General features: G+C 37.6%; 1 protein-coding gene across 6 annotated transcripts in view; it reads right to left on the bottom strand.

Moving 5' to 3' along the window:
- Window positions 1-630: 630 nt before the first annotated feature.
- Window positions 631-24,328, bottom strand: part of LOC106785415 (POU domain, class 6, transcription factor 2) — a 129,431-nt gene continuing 105,733 nt past the window's right edge. For 4 of the 6 annotated variants that reach the window (XM_014745845.1, XM_014745848.1, XM_014745847.1 and 1 more), the window contains 12 exons: window positions 15,852-16,026; window positions 15,564-15,773; window positions 15,284-15,442; window positions 14,997-15,188; window positions 13,496-13,657; window positions 12,965-13,218; window positions 11,961-12,180; window positions 9,780-9,960; window positions 8,907-8,963; window positions 7,651-7,734; window positions 3,324-3,475; window positions 631-3,049 (listed from right to left, as the gene is read on the bottom strand). In XM_014745845.1, the coding sequence (XP_014601331.1) occupies window positions 2,928-3,049; window positions 3,324-3,475; window positions 7,651-7,734; window positions 8,907-8,963; window positions 9,780-9,960; window positions 11,961-12,180; window positions 12,965-13,218; window positions 13,496-13,657; window positions 14,997-15,188; window positions 15,284-15,442; window positions 15,564-15,773; window positions 15,852-16,026 (1,968 nt within the window). In that variant the 3' untranslated portion in view covers window positions 631-2,927. The remainder of the gene's footprint in view (window positions 3,050-3,323; window positions 3,476-7,650; window positions 7,735-8,906; window positions 8,964-9,779; window positions 9,961-11,960; window positions 12,181-12,964; window positions 13,219-13,495; window positions 13,658-14,996; window positions 15,189-15,283; window positions 15,443-15,563; window positions 15,774-15,851; window positions 16,027-24,328) is intronic. The other 2 variants (XM_014745844.1, XM_014745846.1) reach the window with 2 other exon arrangements.

The raw sequence follows: 24,328 nt of genomic DNA on the forward strand, positions 1-24,328 counted from the left end.
GTCAATTAACTTCGCACAAAATTCAGCTATTTAATAGCCTACGATAATTATTAAAAGTTTATTTCTTAAATATTACAACGCTTATAATCGATAATCTTAATATATTATGTACACGGGGCTAAACCACTTGAAATCGCGCACCTAACTAATGTTTATTATTATTATTATTATTATTTATTTATTTATTTATTTATTTATTTATTTATCTTCGATCGATTCTCTCCTCAAAGAGTTTTATTCACGTAATTTAGATGAATAATTAGTATCGGTAGTAAATAGTCCATTATTATAGGGAAGGTATCTCACGTTTTTCCCTTTATCTATTTTTACCTTTTTTTCTTTTCTTTTTTTTTTTCTTTTTCACATTTCCGTTTCTCTCGTCGTATTTCTTTTTCTTTTATCGAAAGGGGAAAAAAAGAAAAGGATTACGAAGTACATCGCACAAACGTACGATATTAATCTTTGAAATCGTTCAAATCGTCACACTTCCCCTTACCCTCCCCCTCTCCCAACCCCCTCTTCCTCGTATTATTAGAAGAAAGAATGATTAGTTTATTATGGCTTTTCGCTATTTAAATTATCACGTTTAATGCGAAAAATTGTGTCAAGTTCGTCATCGATCAGTTTTGCTTTATTTTTTTTTTTTTTTTAAAGCTTTCGATCTCGTTCCCATTTTTTCTCCCCTCTCTCCTCACATATCGTATTATATTTTAATATTTATTTAAAAATTCGATACACAAATTTAATAATGATGTTCATATTTTTTTTCGGGAGAGATTATAATAATAATAAACGATATCTCGAAAGAAGTTGCATCGATTACTATATACGTACGTATGTATGAGACATATATTTAATTTGAGCGTGTAGAATCCTGCAGTTTCTAATAATACATACGCGAATGATGTCTTGCGAACGCTTCGTTCCAGTTAGAGGGGTAAGTACACGAAGCAAGGATTATTAATGCTATAATTTAAACAAATTGAAAAATTATTCTTATAAACAATGACCAGTCTCGTTTCCGTATTCACGTTTCAATATACAAATAAAAAATTAGAAAATTTGTGTGTGTGTGTGTGTGTGTATGTGTGTGGGCGTGTGCGTAAACGCGCGTGTATTCGTATGTGGCTTTTGAGAAACGAGATCGCGTTTGAATGATTTGTTATCTCATTATCATTTTAATTTGAAACGATCGCGGACTAGTTTTATTGTATCTTTTTTTTTCATTTTTATTTTGCGCAAATCTTTAAACCTTACATGTCACAAGTTTGAGAAGCGAGGTGTGTTAAACGTCCATTTGGTCGCTCTATTATTTTCTTTATTTCTTCTTCCTTCTTCTTTTTCGTTTTTTCTTTCTTTTTTTTTCTCTCTTTTTTACGCGTCTTTTATACTTTCAACGTATATCGCATATTTCGCGTTATATTGCATTAGTTAATTCGCTATGTAAAACCATGTAAAACCTTTCGTATGGTACATTGAGAACATCGAAGGTATTTACTTTTTCCTCTTTTTGTATACCAATGAATGATTGAATTCGTTATTGGGATCGGGATTCTCTTCCCTGGTTTCTCATCAAGATTGAATATCTTAGAAAGCGTTATTGCATCCGGTTAGTCAAGTAATAATAACAGTCGTATTTATTAATCTTTATTCATTTTTTTTTGTTTCTTTTTTGTTTCTCCTCTAGGATATTTTAAAATATTCAATCGAATCGATTTAACGATTTTAAATCCCTAACTTAAGTTCTGGTACAGCGTTCTCTCTCTCTCTCTCTCTCTCTCTCTCTTTTATTCTTTTTTTTTTCTTTTTTATTTACAATTTATTCGAAACATATAAAAGTCGTGCTCGGTTTCTTATTTTCCCCATGGAACATGTCAACAACCTATTCCAAGTTCTTTTTATGGGAAATCGATTTTGACGAGAACCAGGAAGATAATCTTATTTCGATTGGTAACACGATTTAATTAACCGATTCGCAGAGTATTACCAACATATGATAATTTAAATGAGAATTATCATAGGTTGGTAATAAAGATCTCTTTTCTAAGACGAGAATTCGAGAAAAAAGGAAAAGTAGATCCTTCGAGTTGTTTTATTAACAAAAAAAAGAAGAAGAAAAAACGGAAAAAAAAGAAAAATATTAAACGAAAAGTAATAATATATCTTTCGCTTCATTTCTCTGTTTAACTTTCGAAAATGTTCACACGAGCAGGACTATAAAAGCTAATTTACAGATTAGATCTTTCGTATACTCTCTGCGATCACATTGCCCCGAGGGACTTATAGTCTCTTATAGTTTTTTATTTTATTTTATTTTATTTTAATTTATTTTATTTGTTTTCTTTCACTTTTCGCTGCGCATTTCGTTCAGTTTCGATCGTTTCATGGGCATGATCGATTAGATGACGCTGCGATTTTGTGTTTCGTTTGTTCCTCGTGGAAAAGATGGACCTAAAGAAGATCGTAAAGATCGATGTGTATACAGTCTTCAAAGAATTTTTTAAATAATATCACACTTTATCGATCATTGACACGATGAACGAAACTGAACGATTATAAAAGTACTTCGTTATCTTTTTGAGAATAAAAATGTCTAGAAGGGATCGATCACTCGATCGGGATATCATCTCTTTTTTTTCTTTTTGTAAAGAATAATAAATTCATTCCTCTATAATCCTTCCGCGCAAATTTGTTCTCGCAAAAGCTTTAACGATCCTTGAAATTCAAACTAGCTTCGTTCTCAGAGACATCGAAACAACATCCTCGAAGCGATTCTTCATCTTCATCTCTTCATCTTCATTTTCTTCTTCTTCATCTTCATCTTCTTCTTCTTCTTCTTCTCTTCTTTCTTCTTATTCTTCTTCTTCTTCTTCATCTTCATCTTTCTCGCTGATTATTTCCATAGATGATCATCGATCAACGTCGATTTACTCGATCCCCTTCATCATTCTCGCTGTATTCTTTAACGATTGTCTTTTATTGCAGAACCAAATTCTAATCACTTCTCTGTCGTATCCTAAACGATGTGCTAGCGTTGTAATCTCGGTACCTAAGAAGATACAAAAATAAAAACAAATTATTTATCAAATTTTATTATAACGAGAAATAATTTTTATTATTTCTCTTTTCTTTACTTTTTTTCCTTTTTCTTTTTGTTTTTTCTTAATTAATTATTCACAGTTAAAACTTCGTACTCTCGTGATGATATAGAAAAAAAAAAAAAAAAAAAGAATTTGATTGCAAAATTGCTATTCGATATTGCGCGTAGAAGAATTAATTGTCTATTATTTATTTTGTATTGTTTATTTAATGAATTCTCTCACCGTTGGGATGAGTATTTCTATCGAAATGAGCGTTGAGCAATTCCAAAGCCTGAGGTGTGAAGGACGTCCGTCTCTTCCTCTTTTTGGTTGGTTCGACTCCGATGAAGTCCGTGAGATGATTCACTCCGCTCTTGTACCTGCAATCACGCGCACTGCTCTCGCTCAAATTCTGTAAAATCGTCTTCTCCTTTCGTATCTAACGCGATAAATCGTCCGAACGAATTTAATATAATATATATATAGAATATTTTACTCATTTTTTATAATCATTATTATTCATTTCACAACAATTTTCAATTTTAGTTTCGTATCATTCGATATAATGAATATTCCAAAATTTCAAAAACGTTCGAAAGATTTTCTGCAGATTATCAATTTTATAATAAAATATATATATAAGATATTTTTCGATGAAATCGATTATTTATTTATTTATTTATGTATTTATTAACGGGAAGCACCATTTAATAGATGATCTGAATAAATGGTATTGAGGACGGAGAACGAAAAAAGACAAAATTCTAAAAGACGTTCAAAATAATGTTTTACACAGATGATATTGATTTAAATGATATTGAATTATTACATCGTAACAATCATGTATAAGATAAATAAATATAAATCATACAGATCGTTAATGTCCGAAGAAAATGTAGGATGATACTTTAAATAATCGACTTTATCGAGAAATCCTATAAATAAAGCTTGCATATAATAGATTTACGTAAAAAATTGTAAACTTTAAAATCGAGGATATATGTGCCTCTGCGTATATTTGAAAGTTAATTCGCGTGAAAAGCATTTGTTTTAGATCGTTAAAACATCCTTCATCCCTCGTCTTTGCTTAACTCGTTTTATTTCTTTTTTTTTGTTCCACCCGTTTGTTGTTTCCGTTGGTGTTCTTTTTTCTCGATCCTTTCGAAAACAGGACACAAAACCGTAGAAAAACTTTTTCGACCAGTCAACGAGAGACGACTCTCAGTAACAACTGCCGCCCCCCACCCCGCTGAGCGAGATAAATAAAGTTAGCGATCGCGAATGAACGGGTGAATGGAAATACGGGAAAACAGTCGTAAACAGGGATAACCATTTATAGTTAAACGGTATTACGAATTATTAAAAATGTCACGCGATTTGGATGGAAACAGTGACGAATATACGACGAGATAGAAGTTAATTGTGAAAAAAAAAAAACAACTTTACGAAACGTCTCGGAATCCTTTGTGAGAAACAATAACTCGTATTTATCTTCAATATTCTTCGACACCGATTACACGTGTCCCCCCCCCCCACCCCGGTGATTATGAAATATGTTGATTATAGGAAAACATTATAAGGTAAAAAATAAAAGATTCTATCGCGATTTCTCTCTCTTTCTCTCTCTCTCTCCGTACGTTTAAACGAGAAAGAAGAAAATAATAGTACAGGCAACAAAATCGTCACGTGCAAGAGTTGGCACGAAATTCTCTCTTCCTTTTTCTGTCTTTCTCTCTCTGTCTGTCTCTCTCTCTCTTTGTAGAACAAAACGACAAAAATTTATGTTTTTAATTTAAACTCCGAATGACCAGGTACCACCAGGTCGTGGACCGGAAGAGAAAAAGTGCACTCCGTTCGTGTCGTAATCCTTAGACGTCGTGTCTTTGTCGGCCTTGTCCTCGTCCTTGTCCCCCCCAACACCCGCCCCTGCCCCGCCAACTCGTTCGAAACGGGGTTAGAGGCCATTAGCATCGCCCGGTGATATTTCGTCGAATTCGCGAAAACAATATGCTAATGGAGAACGCGTCTGTTCTTTGCCCAAAGTCGGAACGATTCCAATTGGGGTAGGAGAGTTGTCGGGGTAGAGAGGGGAGGAGGGAGTGCTGCCAAGGAAGACGAAGAAGGATATTCCGGGAGGTTTGCGGGCTGAATCGGTTAAGAACGTGCCGGAGTTTCCTTGGTGGCTTTACTTTTGCGTGGGTGTAAGTGAGAAACAACGAGAGAAATAGAGAAAGAAAGAAAGAAAGAAAGAAAGAAAGAACGAGAGAAAGTGAGTAAGTAAGTAAGAGAAAGGAACAGAAAAAAGGTAGAGAAGAAGAAGAAGAAGAAGAAGAAGAAGAAAAAGACGAAGAAGAAGGACAGTAGATTCTTGTTGGTGTATATGTCTGTGTGCGTAAAAGAAAGAACGAGAGAGAGAGAGAGTGGAAGGGAGGTTTGCTGCAGGAGGAGAGGTACATCAGAAACCTGATTTTAATTAGTCCACAGTTTAATTACTCGGCAGATAAATCGTGCACGTGCACCGCATAAACTAGCCGCTTTCATTTTTCCCGGACTGCGATGGCGATGGCGGCGGCAACGGCAACGGCGGCCGTCGCTCGCGCTTAGTTTCTACGTTGGGAGAATGCGAGATGGGTCATTGTTGCTGTTTTCTGTCATGAGAAGAAAAATGACCAAAGCATAGAGATGAAACTTCCTTCCATCTCTACCAACCAGACACTCTTCTGTCTCTTTCATTCTAACTTCAGAGATACAGCTATAATAATTGAGTGGATCTTTGGAAGAAGTACTTGCTCGATTGTTTTTATCAACCTTTCTCACGGAACAACAACTGTTCATTGCTTTTTCCTCGGATTACCAACAAGATCTTCTAGATTTCTATAACGATCCTAATTTTTGTATCCAGCTAGGATACATCGCGTTATAATAGAATACATTTGTACTCATTGCGATCAATAATTTTCATACCTAATAAATATAATGAAAAATTATATTCTAACGCGTTCTCCGAATTGAATATCGAAACATTCGAAAGGATTTTTATTAATTAATCATCAACTTATATCTATTAGATTTCTACAATGATCCCAATTTTTGTATCGAGATAAGATACATTGCGTTATAATAGAAAACATTAGTACTCATTGCGGTCAACTATTTTGATACCTAATAAATATAATGAAAAATTATATTCTAACGAGTTCTACGAATTGAATATCGAAACATTCGAAAGGATTTTGATTACCTATTACAAAATGAATAATTATCTTCGAGAAAATAATTACGTTGGAAGAAGAAATACTCGAAGATATCGTCTAACATAAGTTTGACCGTAAGATCGCGATCTCACCCGCGGACTCGAAGACTCGCGTGTGCCATCGGAACTTAGCCAGGTTAACGGTTCTCTGTTCGCCTTCTCCAACCTACCTCCCTTCCTCCCTACCACCCCCCCCGTGCGCCCACCCTCCTTTCCTCTTCTCCAACGTCCTCACCACCGTCTGCAGTATTCTAATTAACATTCCGCGTATTTATTAGACGCGGATCGGCAATTAATCAGCTGGATTCAATTAGCGAATTACCAATTAGCACGCACGCGTTCACACGCTCGCCCGGGACGCGGCCCGGTCTTCGCTTGGAGGGAGAATATGTGTGTGTATACATATAAGTATGTGTTTGCGTGTGTGTTTGTGTTTGGCGAGAGAGAGAGAGAGAGAGAGAGAGAGAGAACTGAGAGATCCTGTTGGACGATTGCGGAATAATCGTGTATCGAGGCTAAAGCGATAGGATACCACTTCGTAGTAATTATTTGTATAGCATTTAGAACTGTTTCAAAGGATTCCGACTTTAACATTCGAGAAAGTTGAATTATCTTCCGTTTATATTATATTTTTCGAGTTAGAATCTAATATATTTCGAATAAAAAGTAACTATCGGATGGTATCTTATCTTTTCTATTGAAAAGGAACTAGCTAGTTTTTTTGAGAAAACGTTTTGATGTCACGCAAACGATATTATCAATCGTTTTTGTTTTGCTTATATGATCAGGTTTCTAATCTCACGTTTATCGACATGTTGTCTATCGTCATGTTAAGTAACCCGTTTATTTCAAGTATTTAATTGTAAAGTAGAAATGTGTCGGGTAATACGCATTTCTCATTGCGTTTAAATTGCATCAGAGAATGCACCTTAAGATCGTCCATACTCGAAATGTTTCTTCTTTTCTTGTTTTATGATAAGTGAATATACGTACGTATATGCGTTTGACTATGTATTCGTAGGTATCTGTATGCGTATGGGACCGGTCCAGTTAGGGGAAGACGAGATTTATGTAAGTTTTCTTTTTTTTTTTTCTTTTTAATTTTTTTCCTTTCTACTCCGATCGCGTTGTCTAACGATTTACGTTGGACAGGTTTTTTAATTACTTTCTCATTCAGGTTACCTACTCGATAGATGCTTATCCCGTAACGATCTTTCGAAACGTAATTGAAAGTACGAGGAAGAAGGAGGAAGATCTACTACTTTTATCCTTTACGGTTAAATCTTAGAAAGAGTGAATGAGAGATATGTGTCTCACCTTTCCTCGGCTTCCTTCATCCACCTTTCCAGAACTGGCTTGATTTTTTGCGCACTTTTAGGCGTGATGTCCAGCTTTTCGAATCTAGATCGAACAGGAATAACGGATTATCATTGTCTGATAGTATTAAGAAAATCATCCTTAGTAGAACGATAGATTTGAGAGAGAGAGAAAAAAAAGAAGAAAAACAAAAAAGAAACCAAAAAAAAGAAATGTCCACGAGAGGGAACAATTTAATTGAAATTTGTCTTCCCCCTCAGGAGAACATTTTTCTTTTCGTTTCATTTTGTTTTCCTTTTCTTTTTTTTTTCTTGGTTAGTATTTTTCGTTTAGATAGCATAAAGTAAGAGTGTTTGTTTTCGAATAGAATCCAATTAACACACGATCTATCGTCCACACCGAAATGTGTGTTCGACGAAGGAGCACTAAGAAAAAGGGCATGCATCGATTGAATAACAGGACATTGACAATTCGCGTTGCATGCTTTTGAAGATTTGGTGATGCCGTGTATGATGTTGCCAACGCAGTTCGTCGCCAAAGAAGAAGATCGAATTTGAGGATCGAAAGGACAAAGATAATTAAAAGAAAGATAAATAGATAGATAGATAGATAGATAGATGGATAAATAGTGAAAAAGAAAATAGATGGATGGTATTAATTTTTCTCCTTTTTCCTTTTTTTTTCTTTTTTTTTTTTTTTTGGTTAAACAACGAAAAAACAGCGACAGTTCGAGAGTATCGTCGATACGTTCGTTGCGTTGGCGACATCATGCCCAAGTTTGCCAATGCCCTGGCTCGGAGAGAAACTATTCGTTAATCTCAAAAAGTGCTCCTTATCGCAAATTTCTCTTTTCCGGATGCGGAATTAGAAATTAGTAAGAGTGTTTTGCAGCTATACCCAAATATGCCCGATCGGATTCGCGTACGGTGTGAATATTAAAAATCAGTTCGTCGTTGCATCATTTCATTTTATTACGTTTTTTTTCTTTCTTTCTTTTTGCGACGTATTAAGAAAACATTGATTTTTGTTCCAAAATAAAATGACATCGAGTTATTCGCTCGTCGATCCATTTTCTTTTTTATATATTTTGAATTATTCCTACAAAGCTGAACGATTATTATCTTTGGCCCGTGAACGAACCACCTATCTGCACGCTTGGGTATAACCGCGTTGATTTTTAGAGTTTTTTTTTTTTTTTTCTTTTTTTAATTTTTAATTTTTAGGTGAATTAGGTAGCATATGAGGGGTGAACGTACGTAGCTTGCTGCTGTGACACAATCTGCGAGGCAGCGTACATCTGGGTAGCCAGGGCACTGGGGAACAATCACCAATGCTTAAATTAGTCGATACGATTAAAGAGACTCTAAATACGTTTTGTGTATTGATCTTTTAATATATATTTTATTTATTTTTTAATTAATTTCTTTTTTTTTCTAATATTTTATCTAACACGCTTTGCTAAAATGGCACACTCGACCACGTTGGTTCCTCCTCGTTCCATCGGTCCTTCCTATTCGAAGATTTGTTTTCTCTTCATTTATAATTGTATCTAATTTCAAGCGAACAAAAAATCCAGAAAAATATTATATCATATAAATACATCTTCGATTCAAGGAACCAACGTAGTCATTCGAGTTGTGAATCAAATAACTCTTGCACGAATGACATTGAAATCATTCGTGATAGGTTACTACACTGTTTGTGCGTTAATTGCGTGTACATAAATCGGATTCGATTTCGTGAGGAACGCGAGGATGAGATGCGTGAAATCTCATATATATATATATATATACATTTATATATTTTTTTTTATTCTTTTTTATTTTCCAAACTTTAAGAATTTAATATTATCCTGAAAAATGACCGTATTGAAAAAATTCTACAGAACGTATCTCTCATTTTCTTTTTTCTTTTTTTTTTATATCGAACGGTATGTATGTATACATGGAAAAGTGTCGACCCTTTTAACGCCATTTCCAGTGACCTGGCACACTATTCGTCGTATATAATTATTTCATTTGTTGTGACTACTCTGTTCATTGACGTTAGTTTCTCTTCCTTGTCTTTTATAATAGTATCTTATTCCTTTTAAATGCTATATGGAAAAAATATCAAATAAAAGAGCCTACCGGCATATGGCACTCTGACTATAAGCAGGACCTTCGGTAACGCTAAGGGCTTGACCAACTTGGGTCTGCGTTAGGCCCAAGGAAAGTCTACGAAGCTTAAAAACTTTCGCAAACTCCTTGATCTCGTCAAGGTTGATACCATCTACGACGTTGTTCGTGGCTTCGTTGATTGTCGGTTGATCTGCAAAAAGAAAAATGTACTACGATAATCGAGACAAATTTCATTCGAATCATTAAAATATCCTCAAAAGTAAGGACTCGTCGTTCACTTTATCATAATAAATAATGAATAATAAGTGATAGAAATATGGATAATTATGAATCGGTAAAAGAAATCGATAATTGAATGTAGTACACACGTAACATTAAAACGTCTTAATTAAAAATAAAAAGAATTAAGAGTAGAGAAATAAAAAAAACAAAGTGAAATAAAAGGAAATTAGAAAATAGTAACTCGGAGTTGTACTACATAGTTTGTTAGAAGAAAAGAAAAAAATGACGAAGGATGTATCATATCTCGGCTCTTAATTGCAGACTCGAGAGGATAGGCACGAGGAGATATCGGTTTATTCAGTATATACACAGAAGTTATTCCGTGATCGTTCTAACGGCTCACATTCCTAACGCATTAGGCTCGCGATGTAGTCTCGGTCGAGCGAGCGTGCACGTTTTCGATCGATTCGTCAGAACGTATCCTGGCAGCCGGCGAGAAGCTGCCTAATGACATCAACCGTGGCGGCTTCGTTAAAGCACTTTGAATTACATCGATTTCACTCGTAAATCTGTCACCCCAAATGTTTTTTAAGGCGTGCGTAAGCATAAACAAACGTCTTGCCCCGCACGATGGTTGGTTGTTGATCTTAAATACTTTCCTACGCCTACTTTTCTAAGATCGCGGAACTTATTTTTTTTTTCTTTTTGTTAGAAAAATAAGGTAAAATGTGAGGATTTTTATTTTTCTTATCGATTTTATAACAATCGATAAGTATTATTAAATAGAAAGTCGTTTCTACAAAATAATTATCTTTATATTTAATTATATGTATTATTACGTAAACAAATTTTGATATCTCTACTTTCGCGTAAGGATATTGTTATATAAAAACTTTATCTTTTCTATGTTACACTATACCGAATTTTCAAGAAATTGAAATTGAGTATCCGCTTTATATACGTAGTTAAGAAATTACCGAGAGTGAATCTTACGCGCAAAGTGTGGAGCAACGTTATAATCTATCTTCGCGTTAGCAGAACTCGATGATGTTCCCCATTCGATAATGGCAATTGAGTATCGTTAGGCGGTGAATGATCATTCGAGTCGAGTGGAAATGACGAAGTGGCAGACTATGGAGGAGCGCGGCTATGATTGTGAATTATTAAAATTATTATCGGCAGGTTCGAGGTTAGCCTCGTCGTTGGAATCGTCGATGGGTTCCTAGAAGACGGCCACTAAGTAGCCAATCTAATGTCCCGTAATGAGCCGGAATGTTGTACGATATCCTGTTGTACGTTACCATGGGATTACCGAGCTACTCGACTCGAGTTCCAGCGACTAGCTTAAGTACACTCTCGTGCAGAGGATCGACTGAGTTATTACTACTTGCAATCGTCTTCCGATTGCTAACAATATAATACCTTATCACCAATGATTTATGTCACTCAAAACAGATTCTGACAGTTAATATATTATCTAAGATATTAATAAATACATCGATGAAAATATTTATACTTTCCCGAGAAATTTCTTTCTTATTCGAAACGATCAAATTTATTTCACATTATTTTCACTTTACTTATCTATTTAATAAAATTTTCAATTGTTGAAAAAGTTTAATAAATAATCGGACAGTTAATAGATGAATGGACAATCCGATCGGAAAACAAAAACGAAAATCATAAATCTCGATTTCATTGAAAATGTGGGGTATGTATAAGTGTGAGATGGTGTTAAAGAAAAAGTGACTGAAACTCGTAAAAAAAAGGAAAAATATAAATAATGATAAGAATACGATAACAAAAAAATATGAAACAAAAAACTCGTTAGAATATGAACTTTGTCGTGCGATATAATTTCTCGATATAATACACGATTCTCGATCTAAGAACAAAGTCTTGATAATAAAAATGTCGATGAGTTGTTTGAGAAAGTTCGATAAGAAAAATAAGACGGGTCGTTCTTACTCGGAGAGTCGTTAAGAAGATCATCTTCTTCCTCCTTGGGACTGTGCATAGTACTTGGCGAGGCCTTTATTCCTCCAGTTCCACTAGGACCGTGCGTCGTCGTGATGGTAATCTCACCATTGCTAGACGTCAATCTGTTTAGAGCAGAGGCTGCGGAGACTACAGATTCGTTCAAAGGCGACGACTGTTCCGGTCTTTCTCTGTGATGCTTTTCTGGTGGCTGTGAACGATACGATAGGATGATAGAGAGAATGAGAAAGAAAGAAAGAAAGAAAGAAAGTAAGAAAGAAAGAAAGAAAGAAAGAAAGAAGAGGGAAAGGGAGAAATAAAGAGAGAAAGAGTAAGAGGGGAAGGGAAGGGAAGGGAACGGATTAGTTTCTTCATCCCTCCCCCTATCTCTCCGAAGAACGACAATACTCTTCTCTTCCACGCCAATTATGCACTTAATAATGAGACGGAGTCTCGGGATCAGGACACTTTAGAGTCTAATTAGTGGAAGGAACGCCGTCGGTACGGAATACTTTCTTAACGAGATTGCTTGCTATTGGGAATTATTCAGGTCGTACTGTGCTGATCTTACGATGGTTAACGTCTATTCGTTCCGTGGAAACTCCGTGGTTTGGTCGTGTATATATATCGTATAGGGATACAAGTTCGTATACATTACCGGGAAGCGATCGGAGAAGAATAATTCTCGTCTCGTGAGGTCATTACGATCGATCTAACAAAGTAGAGAATCTAACGGATAAACTTAAGAAAATTGATAGAGAAAGAGAAAGATAAAGAGAGAGAGAGAGAGAGAGAGAGAGAAAGGGAAAGAAAATTGAAATCATTTATCGTAGTTTATTTTATTGATGTAGAATATTATCTTACTTTTTGATTAAACGATTTGCGAACGCGTTAGAGTATGATCTCGTTTACTAAAGCGATTTCCAAAACCACGTTTACTACTATGTTCTAAGACGTAACGATATTGAACGAGGTACAGCGTTAGCTTCACTTACCGTGTAATGATTCATGTGCGAGCCATGTCGATGGCCGTGCTGTTGCGGTGACGTTGTGAGAAGTGGTTGTTGAGAAGCCTGGGCAGCTTGGACGGCTTGCGCTGCCTGAGCTTGTGCCGCTTGAGCTGCCTGAAGCAGCTGCTGGGGTTGCATTGCATTCAGAAGCTGCTGGCTCGCCGAACTGTTGCTCAAAAGGTGAGGCAGTGCTGCGGGATTCAAGCCTAATCCCGATGCCAGACTCGGACTTGTCGGAACTAACGCACAAACAAACGCGCGCGCACGTGCACACATTCAGTCTAACGTTTATACTAACTCGAGGAAATACACTTTGTACCTTGTTATCAAATTGGGTTAAATGTAGGAAGAATACATGATTCGCGTAAGAAAATTAGCTATTCCGATGCAAGAGGTTTATAATCAAACGAATTTATTTACAAGGATTTAGAGAGTTCTTTTCTTTTTTTCTGTTTTTTTTTTGTTGTCAGGATATTGCGTGTTATAATTATTAAGAAGAAAGATAAGCTCTCTTACCGTTGCTCGTTGGCGTGTTCAACATATTTTGAGGTTGGGCGATCGATTGAAGATTTGCCAACGTCGTAGAAACTACTTGACCATTGCTTAGTGCCAAGTTGACCATTTGATTATTCGTAACGTGGTTTACGGGAATGGTCAATATAGTTTGCGTTGCTATACCTAAATAGAGAAATGAATTTTCCTTAAATATGTTAACTCGTTATAATATTTTAGTTAAAATGTTACTTGAAATATAATTAATCTTAAAAACATTCTTCAATTCGATAAACACTTCGTTTCCATTATGTAGCTAATCCACGCGTCGTTGATCCAGGATGGATAGTAAAGTTATCAGAGTCTCATAGAGGGATTATTAGGCAACCCATAGGGCAGGTAACCTCCCAGGCTAGCGTAGTTGGCAAACTATTATCGTCATCTTAATAGTGGGTACAGGTACTGGCCCTGGACTGGGCTGCGAGAAGGACGCCTAATCATACTTAGAATAGTTTCGGGATTACCTCCAGCTCCGCTAATCTGATTACCCTGTACACGCGCTTAATATGATTACTGATCATGAGTACGTACCCGTGTTGGTACCTATAGCCGAGCTAAGCAAATCCTGTATTCCGAACAGCCATAAAAGTTTCACGTTCTGAGTTAATGTCAACTGACAATCCGATTATGGTTTACGATAACGAATAGTAAGTCGGAAAAGTTGTACATCTTTTTCTCTTATTTCTAACTTTTCTAAATAGCGATTAGATAAATACTTAAATATATTCTTTAGGAAATATCTGTTAAAGATACAAATAAATATTTGACACGTATTTTTAGACGTAAGAAAGAGAGAGAGAGAGAGAGAGAGAGAGAGAGAGACATAAACATTATATACTATAATACAATCATTTATTTTATTTTAATCAATTCGTCTCGGTCTGGAACTTCAATCAACTTAAGCTGCTTTCTCAGTCTACGTTTCTACCTCTATCTTTCTCTCCTTTACTCTTCGTAGCCTCAACCCTCTCTCTCCCTCTGTGTCCCTCGATTGCCAGAATAGGAACTTAACTTGGTAGAAACGAAGTTAGCGCGGACCACAATCGATATAATAGCCGCCGAATCCGCGAAGCTGATGTCCAGCTAGAGTAGCAGGGCGGGAAGGGATAGTTCGGAGGGCGGGACCAAGGAAAGGAGAACGAGGAAAGAGCAGCTATGGGTGGGACAAGGATCTTTAGGGTTGGAATGGGGTAGTGAGACGTTAATTATACATTGAAATTAGTTGCAGAGTTTGCCCTATGCTTGCCGAGGCGATCTAGAAGCACTACTAAGTATGGCCGACTGGTCAGCCTTCGTTGAAATTAACCAGAGATAGTCGATATAATAATATATATCGTACATTGATCGGATAATATTATTATTATTATTATTAATATTACCTATTCCTACATTTCACTGCATCTTATCGATTCGAAAATTTCATTTACCTAGGACCAATGTTAGATTATCGTCAAATAACACTTACCTTGAGAAGTAGGGATTAAAAGTTGGGCTCCTTGAAGACCCTGAACCAATTGACCGGACATTAGGATGAACTGTGGCATTGCCACTGGTTGTGGTTGAGACAATAGCTGAGGTAACGTCACCATTGGCGCTGGACTCGGTGGCAAAAGATGTGGTCCTGCTGTTGTACTCGATGCTGTTGGCGCAGTACCTCCTGCGAAAAGATAAATAATAAAACGATGATGCATTTAATATTATATAAGCGATTTATTTATTTCGATCGATTAGAAAATTAATGTTGTTATCTACCGGATGAGCTAACGGTGAGATTCAAAGGAGTATTGATCAGCTGATTGTTGCTTAATCCTGCTGTCATTCCTTGAAGACCGGCAGCCAATGATGCAACTTGCGGAAGATTCTGAAGATTAGCTAGATTTTGAAGGTTTTGTAATGTCACCATACCGGCCACTGTAATTCAAATTATTTTTTTTGTTTCTTTTTTTTTCTTGTTTAACACCAGATCATCCGAATATTTTTTTTCATAAAAATATATATCGTATAAATAAATAAATAAATTTGAAATGCTTACTAGTTCCATTGAGATGAGCTTGCGCCACCGCCGCTCGTTTCGCCTGATGAAGATTTTCCGGCGACGGGCTTCGCAGTCTCTTCCGAGAATTTTTTACATCGTCCATCATCATTTGATGCTCGTGCAACGATCCTGTCGCCGATTCGGGACTCTCCAAATTTTGTAGATTTTCTAAATTTTGTAAATTTTGAAGAGTAACCATCGCAGCCACTGTAATACAAACGAAAATATTAACATTAAATGAACAATCTCGATAGATATAAGTCGTCGATTAAAGTCGATTCTTACTGGTTCCATTAATGTGTGCTTGCGGTACAGCCGCGCGTTTAGCTTGATGCAAATTCTCAGGAGACGGAGTCCGTCGTCTTTTTCGTGAATTTTTGATATCTTCCAACATCATTTGGTGTTCGTGCATCGCGCCTGTTGCTGGTTCTGGACTTCCAGCGCTACTCCTGTCGCTATCCTGAAACAAGAAACCAATTTTGATTCCATTAAAGAAACGATTTCATCAGCGAATATACATTTTGGAAATCGAATTCATTTAAAAAAATATAAAAAAAAATATATATATATATATATATATATAATCAATTTATTCCACGTCGTTGATTTAACAAAAATTGTGACGACAACAATTCGAAATATATTCTGTGAACAATTTATACCATTTATTTCTGACATTTGCAAATGATTTATTCTAAAATCGAGGAATGTCTTTTCAATATATAATATTAATGCGCAATCGTGCTTCGTTTAAAAATACGTCTTTCTTCTTTCGCGTCTTACATAGAACAACTGCTTCTTCGTTATCGTCTTTTCTACATTCGCGTCTTCTTTTATTTTTCTTTCAATGAACACATTATCGATTTTCCCCACTATCGAGCATATTTTGAGAACGTTCGACTTGTATATTTCATACTCTCAGTCAATGTTCGCTCGACAATAGAAAAACCATTCTGGACCGTTCATTTGTCTTATAACTGATCAGGTCGGATGTCGTCACGGTCGTCAAACTAAGAACGTCCTTTGTCCTTTTATCGCTAATACACATCACACACGCACATACACAAATACTATGGACGCATAATATATCCTATAGAGAAAATAAAGAGGGATCGATATTGAGAGAGAAAAAAAAAAGGCTTACATTATTTAAATTTAGTAAAAGTATATGCCTACGTGTAAAATATTGTTAAATATGCTTAATCATCATTGATCAATTGATATCTCATACACACGTACAACTAACTAACCCGTTAGAACCTTTCATTCTACGTGTACATAATATATCAAATAGAGAATTAAGAAATTATTACATAATTTATCGAAGACAATAGAACGTCCAGTTCGATGGTATACTGAATTATCTAGTCTCTCGTTGATAACTTTTGTATCGGTGATCATGATGTGTCTCACCGTTTCTATCCATTAAAAAATAGTGACATGGGACATTTTGTTCACCCTCTCTGTCGCATTCTTTCTCTCTTTCTCACGCACACTTTCTATTTCCCTCTTCCTCTTTCTATCCAAAATCAATCGAACGAGCACGCAAAGGTTTTAGCACAAGCTTGCAATCATTCTCGCCAAAATGCTCAATTATACGCGCGTGGTTCGTTAACGTACCACGCTTTTTATTGCGGCGGCACGTTTAACGCTGAAAATTGATTAATAATCATTCACGGTCTAGCTATCACATATAGGTATAAATGCTTCGCTTCGAAATAATGGTAGACATCCGAAATAGGGGGGAAAAAAAAAAAAGAAAAAAAGAATAAATTCGATCATTGTAAATGTGTTCGGGAGAGTGTGCGAGCAACAGTGAGATAGAAATAGAAAAAAAAGAGAGAGAGAAAGAGAGAGATGTTGAGAGGAAGGCAGAGTACCAAAATTATCAGTGAAAGGTGCGATCGTCGTTAAAAATTTATTCGGGCTATGTCGTTCTTTATTCCCTTTTTTTTTTTTTATTTTTTTCATTATTATCAACGATCGTTACTCCAAATGTGAGTGAGAGAAAGAGAGAGAGAGAGAGAGAGAGAAAGGAAGATTCGAACAACTATATAACAAATGAGATAGACAATAAGAGACTAGAAAATTAGTTCGAACAAAATTGGTCCTACCCAAAATAGGTATAATAGTTTTTGGTAATTTGAATTGATTCGCAAAGCGTGTATCTTATCGTCGTTTTAATCGGTCCCTATCGGGACAAAGTTAGAAATCGTGTAGCCAGGGGGGTAATGAGCCAAGGTATCAGTGACACAAATCGATGTCATTTTCTCGACAATCTCGTGATTCGCAAAGCCGATCGTAAATTTCGCTCGATAGCCTTTTGCGGTTCGAATTGGCGAGGTCCATTTAACCGAGGACATGTTGCTTGATCGACGACAACGACGAAGGAGGAAGAAGAAGAAGAGGTGGAGGAGGAGAAGGAGAAGAAGAACTAGGTATTACGTAAAATTATGACGAGGCAAGCAAAGGAAATGATTCGCCGTGTATATTAGGTGTCCTACGTGGCGATCGTTCCCAGGGAAAGAAAAAGAAAGATGGGGTGAGAGAGGGAGAGAGAGAGAGAGAGAGAGAGAGAAAGCAGAGAAGGGGGAAAGAAAGAAAGAAAGAAGAAGAAGAAGAAGGAAAAAAAAAATATATTAATGACCTGTCCCTATCTCTCCTTCTTCGGCTTTCGTGCAACGCGATATATAATTCATGCATATTTACGGGGATACCCGAGGAATAATTAACGGACGCCCGGCGCATTAAAGTGGATATACGCTGTCACGTATGTGTGTCCTGTGTATGTATGTATCTATATAAACGTACGTACGTAGTACGTAAGAACGTACTTGTACACACGTATACAAATTAAGGTATATATATATATATATATATATATATAGGAAGGTATGTATAGACGGGTTCTTAGAAGACAATCTAAATTATAATAAATCGATGGAGAGTACGTACAAGCCACGATACTTTACTACCACACGTGAGTGCATAGAGAAAGATAGGGATGTATATAGATACCTATACGCGCATAGAAGAAAGAGAAGGAATAGAGTAAGAGAGAAGGAAAGAGGGGGTTTCACTAGCGTCGCACGATGCTGGTGTTGTACGGAGTAATGTTACCGGTGCGGCCTCTTTGCATAATGGCATGGAAATATGCCGGAACGTGTATCGCCATAGTTGGATACAGATTAAGCGTTTTAGAGCTTCGACACCCGGGGTAATTCGGGAAAAAGTGTCCCCCAGGTGACTTGGCCCCCATGAATAAATCTGAGAAAAGCTTTCACCCGCTTTCCGTGACGTACCCGCAAGACTCGCCGGGAGGATATACAAGAAGAGAGAAAGAGAGACAACGCGAGACTAACAGATATCGGATTTTGCGGTGAAACTCTCTTTCCGTGTATCCTTTAACAAGATAACGGGATAGTCTGTTATCCTTAATTATCATCTTTTAAACATTCATCAAAGTACTAAAATATCGAGTAAATATACGAAATTTTGACGTCAATTCAATTTTATGTATAAAACAATTGTTTATAATATTATACACAAAGCGGTTAAAAGAGTTTCGACGAAATATAATAACAAGAATGAAATAAATAATAATGTATGATTTAAAATGTTCGTCAAAGTGACGGTAACGTAGGTTGCGCGCGGTTTGTATATAAATCGTTCAACTACCCCTGTAAAATACCTACCCCTACCTAAAAACCAATGCTACCTGTACAAGGCATTTCATTACATAAAAAATAGATAAAGCCCCGGTTCGATAGGTAACGAACGAAAATAGGAGGAATGGTAGTGCGTTCGCGCACCTATGTGGTAGTTCAATTTTTTTTTTTTTTTTTTTTCAGCCAAATTCGTAAATGACTATAGAAAGCAATGTGGGATGGCTGCCTGGACCATCACAAACCCCCTTCTATTCCCCCCATATTAAATGGACGAGTCGAGGGGGATTAGTGGAATGCGCGGGTACCCCGACCATTTTGCTTGTAAAAGTGCGCAAACGATATATGTATGTATGTATATATAAAAAAGAGAGGAAGTAAAAGGGAAAGATAGATAGAGAGAGAGAGAGAGGGGAATGTATCTATAAAACCGTAGAAACGTATGTTTACGGGCTTTTGGCATTTCGCATAAATTAATAAACTCTGCCGTTTGCCGGCATCTCCTCGTTCTGCCTATCTCTTTCTCTGATATTCTTTAATACAATTTGGGATAAATATCACTTAAATGTGATGGTAACGGATGACTATCGATTTTTTGTTTCTTTTTTTTTTTTATCATATCGCAATACGTCAACACAATATATATTCATTTTATTATTTAAAATATATGAGGATATATAAATCTAATAAAAAGTATAAAGTATTCATTACGTTTTACGTATAATTATCTATTTAAGATAAATAAATTTACTGAAAATTGTGTCAAATAATAATATCGGTAAAGGAAGTTCACTTCGATTTCGCGAGAAGACGCGATCGTGATTATTTTATGAAATCAAATGGGGAAAAGATAAACGATATTATAAATAAAAAGAAGCACCGAATCGTCGGGAATTATTTGATTTTAACTAGACAAAGAGAAATTCATCGAAGGTAATTCAAAATCATCGCATTAGATTAGATAGGAAGAACATATTACGATGCTTCGAATTTTGGTAAATAATCGTTCGATAAAATATCGTCACAAAGGAAAAAAGTGTGACATTGCTAATGCATGAAAAAGACGCGAGATACGCGAGAAGTTCCTCCCCCACCTTCCCCCCGTTGTCTATCCACTCGTGGAAAGCAAATGAAGCAAAAGAAGAGTTTATGCTAGATGAGGAAAAGGGCGAAGAGGATGAAGAGGAGGAAGAAGAGAAAGAAAAAGGGGCTGGGGTACGTACGTATATCTTCTACGCGTATGGCGGAAGGACGTTAAAAAACGATACATGGGGGAGAGAGAGAGTAGAAGAGTCGCAATGGTGTGAGTAAAAAAGTAAAAGAAGCGAGAGACGAGGGATGAGAAGGGGGAGGGGTGGTAGGTTAGAATGGTTGGCGGTGGTCGGTCGTTGGAAATGCAACAATAAACATTACTTATCGATGGGCGAGCGGCGGCCCTTTAACAATGCGTATAGGACGCGAGCCGAGCCGAGCCGAGGCCAAAGCGCGCGAGGCAAAGCGCAAGTTTTTTGCAATAAAGTCATTTCGACCGTTTGAGTTATGGGTAATTCCTGGGAAGCTAGTAGGTGCTTGCGCGCGGGCGTGCTCGCGCAAACAACGGGTACAACCCCAACCAGGGGGAATCACCGACAACAGCGGCAGCAGCAGCAGTGGCGGCACCAGCAGCAGCAGAAACGGCAGCAACAGCAGAGTAGTACACTACCACCTCCCCATTCGCCATCCTCCGTCGGTCCGGTCCATTGATTAGTATTAATGACTTAGCTGCACTCATTTCGCCCGAATAAAAGTAATTGGATTTGGCTTGGAAGCCCGCGAGCCGCGCCAGCGGCGTCGCTGGCGTCGCCCGTCGCCGCCACCGTCGTCGGCTTTCAAACGAAACCCGTAGCCGCGTGTAAAAATACATTAATATCTGTTTGCGCTTAATAAACGATAGCCAACACACCCCACCAGAACGTACGTACCTTCGAACTCACACCCAACTCCGTCCGACTTCAGACTAATGGCCGTATTCCGGAATCGGTAATACGCGCTTTTTTTCCCCCTATCCCCTCCCTCCTTTTCTCTCCGAACCCCTTCTTTCCAATTCCACAGTGTATTCGAGCATTCTCCTACGACCCTTAGATTTTCTCATCGAATTCGAACCTTGATCTTGTTAAATACGGGGCTCAGGAATATATTTCGAATGGCTTATTTGATTCTAGGATCTTAGGAATCGAAGAAAAAAAACGAAAAGCTAGTTTAATCTCTCTCAGACTTGTTCTTTCTTTTTCAACGTTTTTTTCTCTTGTCAATTCATTTATCTATCTATATATATATATATATATAGCAAGGGTTCTAACGATCGCAGGATGACGCAGTTATTTACAATCGAACGAAACTGTTCTCTTGATAAAACTCGTTGAATTCCCTTGTCAGTCCAGTTCACGAATCGTTAGATCGATTAGGTTTAGACAGTTTACTAGTCCCAAAGTAAAGCGAGCGTTTCTACTGCGATGAATATCCTCGAGGAAACGAGAGTAGAAGGGGTTGCAATTATCACGTGGTCATTGCGAACCGGTGTTATCAGGAGAGTCGGAAGAGACAGAGACAGAGATAGAGAGACGATGATGGGGTAGTAGGGAGCCGAGCGACCAACCCTTCGGCTCGAGCCGCTTTGTCTGTAAGTGTAATTAGTCGAGGGTGGGGTTCCTGCGAGGCGAGGCGTGGGTCGTTGGAAGAGAGGACCAGGACGAAGAGAGAAGGAAGCCGCCCTGGAGCGGGAGGGCTCAGGAGAGGAGAGAAACGAACGGGCTCTGTCGAGAGAGTGAGCGAGAGAGAGAGAGAGACAGAGGGTGAACGACGGGGGTGGTTCATCCTGGTCGTACTCCCTTGCCTCGCCCACCCTACCCCACTGCCTTATTTATATGCAAATGAGCTTCATTTCGCGATATTAATGTTCCAGCCGAGTCGGCCTGGGCGCCGCCGTGAAAGGGTGCGAGGACACGCGGGAAAGGGTTGGTTGCGTCCTCGTTTCCACCGTGTGTTTACGAGCGAGCCTCGTCGTACTGAATTTCCGCTAATATAAACTCCGTAAAAATTGTCTAACATTTTCTCGAAAAAACTTTTTTGATTGTCTAGTCCATTTGTAAGGAGAAATCTTTTCGTGGGAATAGTTGAATGGACTACCTAGATGGTAACAATTCGTTTTATTTCTATCGTTATATTTGGATTATGGAACTCGTTGTCGTCGTCATCGAATTAAAGGAAATTAGAAAATTTTGATTTTCTCGGTAGCACAAGCTGAGGAAATATTATAATAGAAATTGTGGGATAGAGCTTCTATAGGTTTTAGCTTTGTTATAGTATGTACAGTAAAGCTCGTTTGATCGTTAAGCGACAAAGTAATAGTAGCCGGTAGTTGCTGACGTAGCGTCCTATTTGCGAACCTTCATAAGCAGATCAAAAATGGTCGGAGCAATTCGATATATTATTCGCGCTTCGGCCATGCGTTCTCAAGAGCTTCGTTGCAGATAATGACCGATTTATCGTAACGAATGGAGTGTGGCAGAGCGAGTAGACAGACCCCCATCAAGGCCTCCACCCCGGGCTAAATTAACAACAGACAAACCACTTGAAACATTACTGAGCCTTCCTAGCGAAGCAACACGAGGGTGGGGTCGCTGTTACCTTACTCAACATAAATTAGGGCCGATAGAAAGGGTAGATTGCAGAATGTTGAGTCTATAACGAGCGTCGTTTCTGTATACAAGGAAAGTCTCTTCCCCCTCCCTCTCTCATTCTCTCTCTCATTCTCTCTCTCTTTCTCTGTTGGTAATCGAACGTGTCGCATCTTATTTTTACCTTGAACGTTATCGGAAGGTCGTCTACTTTCTTCTTATTTTTCTTCCTCCTTTTATTTCTCCCGGTTCTTATTCTTTTTCCTTTTTTTTCATTCTTTTTTATTCTCCTTCGGCTATCCGTTGGCAATAATTTCATCGTAACTTTGTTAACAACGATGTCCGCTTAAAACGGACCCTTGGAACCCAAAGGAATCATTACCGATAACGATTCCGCAGAGAGCGGCGGAAGCTCCTTCGAAGTCTCTTCGAAAAGCTTAATTACGGTTAGGATCCGGGGAAATAATTCGAAATAGGAGTAAACGTTCGCGACGGCAGGATATTTGCATTTAATGGATATTAAAATGAATGACCATCGCTCATTACGAATGCCGCGAGAGGTGCTCGCGGTAAAATCGTGGGTAATGAAGTCGCGTTCGTTCGAATCTTACTTGTAAATGGAATCCTTCATTATGATCCCCGATATTCGCCTTTGAGCTTGCGAGACTCGCAAAGGCTTTTTGGTTATTGCCTTTCACGTCTTTCGAAAGAATTACTTTCTCGTTGTTCGTGGTCAAGTACGCGCGCGAGAGATGATTACATTTTATAATAAAAATAAAACAAAAAATAATAACAGATAAAATATATACTATTATAATATTTGCCTTTAATTATTCGAAGAAAAGATGCTTTTTTTTTTTACTTCTTTCTTATTATCTTTATCATTAAAAATGCACCTACTTCATTAGGTTTATCCTTTTCACTTTCGTGTCATCGTACAAACATATTCGGAATATATTCAGAATATTCTTTATCACCGACATCTTAGCACAAGTCGTAAACCGTGTGCGGACGCGGTGTAAATCTATTCGTACTGCCGTTGTTTAGTTCTCTCCTTAAAGAGGGGTGTAGTTAGGGGGTGGAAATAGAGAGATAGAGAGAGAGAGAGAAAGAGAGAGAAAGAGAAAGAGGACGAGGAGAGTAGGAGGACCACGCGAGGGTGGTTAAGCGAGAGAATCGGAGGTGGGTCGACCGATGTATGAATATACATGACCTTACCACCAACCCTTACACCGCAACGGGCTCTGCTTACATTATTGTATATCTAATTCCGCGGACGGTTCTCAGAATTCGGCCTTACACGAGGAACCTTCTCAACGACGTATGCCAGACGTCAGACGAACGTGAGAACCTCTGCTGGTTTCACGACGTTATGCAGCCAGTCTACATATTATACATTCGGACTGGGATTCAATTAAGTTTGGTTAGACCAATCCCTTCC

The sequence above is a fragment of the Polistes canadensis genome, unplaced genomic scaffold (genome assembly GCF_001313835.1).
Source record: "Polistes canadensis isolate GaletaPanama2010 unplaced genomic scaffold, ASM131383v1 scaffold_50, whole genome shotgun sequence".
Lineage (NCBI taxonomy): Eukaryota > Metazoa > Arthropoda > Insecta > Hymenoptera > Vespidae > Polistes > Polistes canadensis.